At 69.2% G+C, this 3,316-nt stretch overlaps 1 protein-coding gene across 1 annotated transcript; it reads right to left on the bottom strand.

Moving 5' to 3' along the window:
* On the bottom strand, positions 1-3,316 carry REEP4 (receptor accessory protein 4). Its single transcript, XM_054804547.1, has 8 exons — positions 3,220-3,316; positions 2,080-2,152; positions 1,931-2,007; positions 1,649-1,769; positions 1,385-1,498; positions 997-1,129; positions 730-899; positions 1-651 (listed from the first exon to the last, which is right to left on the bottom strand). The coding sequence occupies exons 1-8, from the start codon at positions 3,249-3,251 to the stop codon at positions 586-588; spliced, it is 786 nt and encodes a 261-aa protein (XP_054660522.1). The 5' UTR covers positions 3,252-3,316; the 3' UTR covers positions 1-585.

Genomic DNA, 3,316 nt, shown 5'->3' with positions numbered 1-3,316 from the left:
AATAACATTTATTTTTCCATGTACAAAACCCCCTGTCTGGGAGGAAAGAACATTAAAAGCCACGTAGTGCCGGGCAGGGCATGGTCAGGCGCCGGTGCCCCGGTTTCAAGTATGGGGGTGTCAGCCTGCAGCCGTGGGGGGGGCCCTGGCCAGGGGCCGTGTCTTTGGTTTCAGGGGACAAACGGGACAAGGCACGTCACCTCGCTGGTATGCAGGGAAGAGGGGATGTGGGGAGTAAGGCATCACAGCAGCAGGAAAAGGGGGGCCCCAGCAGAGCCCACAGTGTTTATGGGGTGGGAGAAGGGGGGGGGGGGCCAGACCCCATGAGAGAGGTGCCCGCGCCGACCCGCAGCAGCGGGGTCTGGGAGGGGGCACGGCGGGGGGGCAAGCTGCCCTCCCCTCCGCGAGGCAGCTGGAGGTGCACAGTGCAGCCGGGCAGGCGCAGAGGTCAGAGGAGGTATTTACGGTGTAACACAGGGGGGAGCCCCCTCCCCGTGGCCGGGGACGCACGAACCGTGGCTCCCTCCTGGTGCTGCAGCAGCAAACTCATGTTAAGACTCCTGGCAGAAGGTTTTCCCGTGGCAGTTAGCTGTCCTGCTCCGACGGAGCCGCTTTCTTCCTGATCCGGCTGCGCAAGAGCCGGGAAGAGCCCTGGGCAGGGGGAGGGATGGGTCAGGTCCCCCTCGCCCCAGACCAACACCGCTGCACCCACCCCCCCTCCCACGGTACCTCTTTGACCGATGTCTTCTTCCTCACCGCGCGCAGGCTCTGGCTGCGGGAGAGGGGCTTGGGGTCCCGGTCGTAGGGCGAAGGCTCGGGCGAGACCTGCGAGTCCGACCACAGCTCCTCTTCCTCCGTCTCGCTCTCGTACCGCTGGCTGGCCGTGGGCGTGCGGTAGGCTGGGGACAGGGAGGGGGGCACACAACAGCTCCCGGCACAGCCCCCCCACGGGCCTCGCTCGAGCCCCCCACTGCTGTTTCCCCCCCCCCAGCTCACCCAGCAGCTGCCGGCGGCTCTCCTGCTCCTCCAGGTACAGGGGGTCCTGGTAGTGCACGGGGGCCTCGTCGGGGACGGAGCGCAGGTCCTGCATGCTGAAGCTGCGGAGCCGCCCGGCCAGCGCGCCCTGGCTCTGGGAAGGGGGGCAGAAAGGATGGAAGTGAGCCCACAGGGCAAACCCCAAAGTACCGGGGCACCCGAACGTGGGGCCAGGCACCAACAGCCCAGGGTGACGCAATCCCACCGGGCAGGGCTCCGCACCCAGAGACCCCTCTCCCTGACACCCGTACCACCGGTCCCACCCATGCCGGGGTGGCAATTTCCTCCTGGGGTCCCTGGGGCCGAAGCATCCTCGGGGAAGCAGAGCAGCCTGCCCCATTCCCGGTACCTTGGCGGCCGCCTGGACCGCGGCCGTTGCTGCCATGTTGAGGCCCCTCTTGCCGAAGCGCACCATCGTCTCGTAGCTCCGCTCCCTGGCCTGGATGATGTATGTGTCGATCTCCTGCAGAGACAACCGCGGCGGTCCTGAGCACGCACAGCACCCGTGTCCCAGGGCATCGCCAGCTCAGTGCTGGGAGCCCAGGGTCCTGCTCGGCAGGCTGAGCCCCCCCCCCAGGGCACACGGGACCCCCCAGGGCCAGGCAGCCCTCACCTTCTCCTTTCGGGACAGCGTGGGGTGCACGAATTTGCGGTAGAGCAGGCTGGCCCCCCGGGTGTAGGGCGAGAGCAGCCAGATGACGAAGGCCATCTTAATCTCGTAGTAGAAGGGAAACCTGCCAGAAAGGGGGAGAAGATGGGTGCGAGCAGATGCTGGGGGGGTCCAAGGGCACATCCTGCTCCCACGTAGGAGGCACGGTGCCCCTCACCCTAGCATCAGGCCTGGAGACCTGGGTCTGCGTCCCCCACAGCAGCAGCACCCGCACACCAGCCTCACCAGGAGATGAGCAGGTCGGTGAAGGTCTCTGTGGCCATGAAGAGCGCAAAGACGATCCAGTACATCATCCAACGGACCTGCGGGGAGCGGGCGAGCCCATCAGCCCGGGGCCGGAGCCTGGGAAGGAGCCGCCCGGGCACTTTACTCACATATTCCCGGATGTTTTTGGTCTTCACGGCCTTGTAGGAAGCGTAGGCAGGGTACAGCATCCCGAAGACCAGCCTGTAACGGAGCGGGGGGGTGAGGCAGGCGGGCCACCCCGCATAGAGCAGGAGCAGCAGGGAGTAGCAGAGCTGCCTGCCCCAGCGCCGCAGCTTGGCCTTGAGCCCCTCCAGCACCACGCCGGCCCCGGGGCCGTCAGGAAAAGGGACGGCACCAGCCCGGAGCTGCCGTGGAGAACCGGCCGTGAACATGGCGTTGCTCCCACAAACTCGCCCACCTCCGCGGGGACCGGCCCGACCTGTCGAGGCGGGAGCGGGATGCGCAGCGCAGGCTCGGCGTGGCAAAGCGGAGGCGACAAGCCCGCCGAACCCGGCCAGGAGAGGCTCAGCTCCTTCTGAAGGCAGGATCGGCCCTGCCAGCACCCCTGCCAGAATCTGCCTGCGAGAATGATGATCGGTGCCGGTGCCAACCTCCCCGCTGTCCCCGCAGCATGCGGGCGAGGTGCCATCCCCAGACACGCACCCCGTGGGTCGGTGACTCAGCCGCTGCCCGCCCGGCTGCGGGGCACAGGCAGGGAAATCTCCTGCCTGCAGCCTGGCACCGCGCCTGCCTTCTCCCAGGCTCACCCCGACCACCTCCCGCATCGATCCCACCCGGGGACGGGGTCGTGGGTGTCCCCCCCACACACACATCTCCGTGCTGCCCACCCCGCAGCTGCGGGATCTCCCTGTCCCCACGGGGGACTCCGCGGGCACGTTGGGCCACCGGCCGCCCGGTCCAACCGGCCGCAGCGCGGGAACCGCGGGGGGGGCAAGCGGGTTCGGCTGCTGGATGGCAAGGAGCCGAGGGCAAGCTCTCGCCCTCCCCCGGGACGGCCGGGGGGGCGGCTCCGGGACAGGGACACTGGCGCATTTCCCGGGGGGCGGCCCTGGGAGCCCCCGGGGGCGGGGAGGGGGGAGGTGGGGGGTGCCTGCCCGTTAAACACGGACCCCACGGCGGAGTCTCGGCTCAACTCCCGCGGGCACCCCCGCCCCGCAGCCCGCCCACCCCCCCGGATGGGCACCCCCTTCCCCCCGGCCACCCCGCCCCCCCCGCCCCGGGCACCCTCCCCCCCAGCCCCAACTCACACAATCACCCGGCTGAGCATCCAGGACACCATGGTGCGGGCGGGCCCGTAGCCCCGGGCCGGGCCGTGCAGCCCCGGACGGGCAGATCCGCGCTGTG

This window comes from Grus americana, chromosome 26, assembly GCF_028858705.1.
Source record: "Grus americana isolate bGruAme1 chromosome 26, bGruAme1.mat, whole genome shotgun sequence".
Classification (NCBI taxonomy): domain Eukaryota; kingdom Metazoa; phylum Chordata; class Aves; order Gruiformes; family Gruidae; genus Grus; species Grus americana.
The sequence above is the reverse complement of the archived record's forward strand: the minus strand, read 5'-3'. Positions and strand labels throughout refer to the sequence as shown.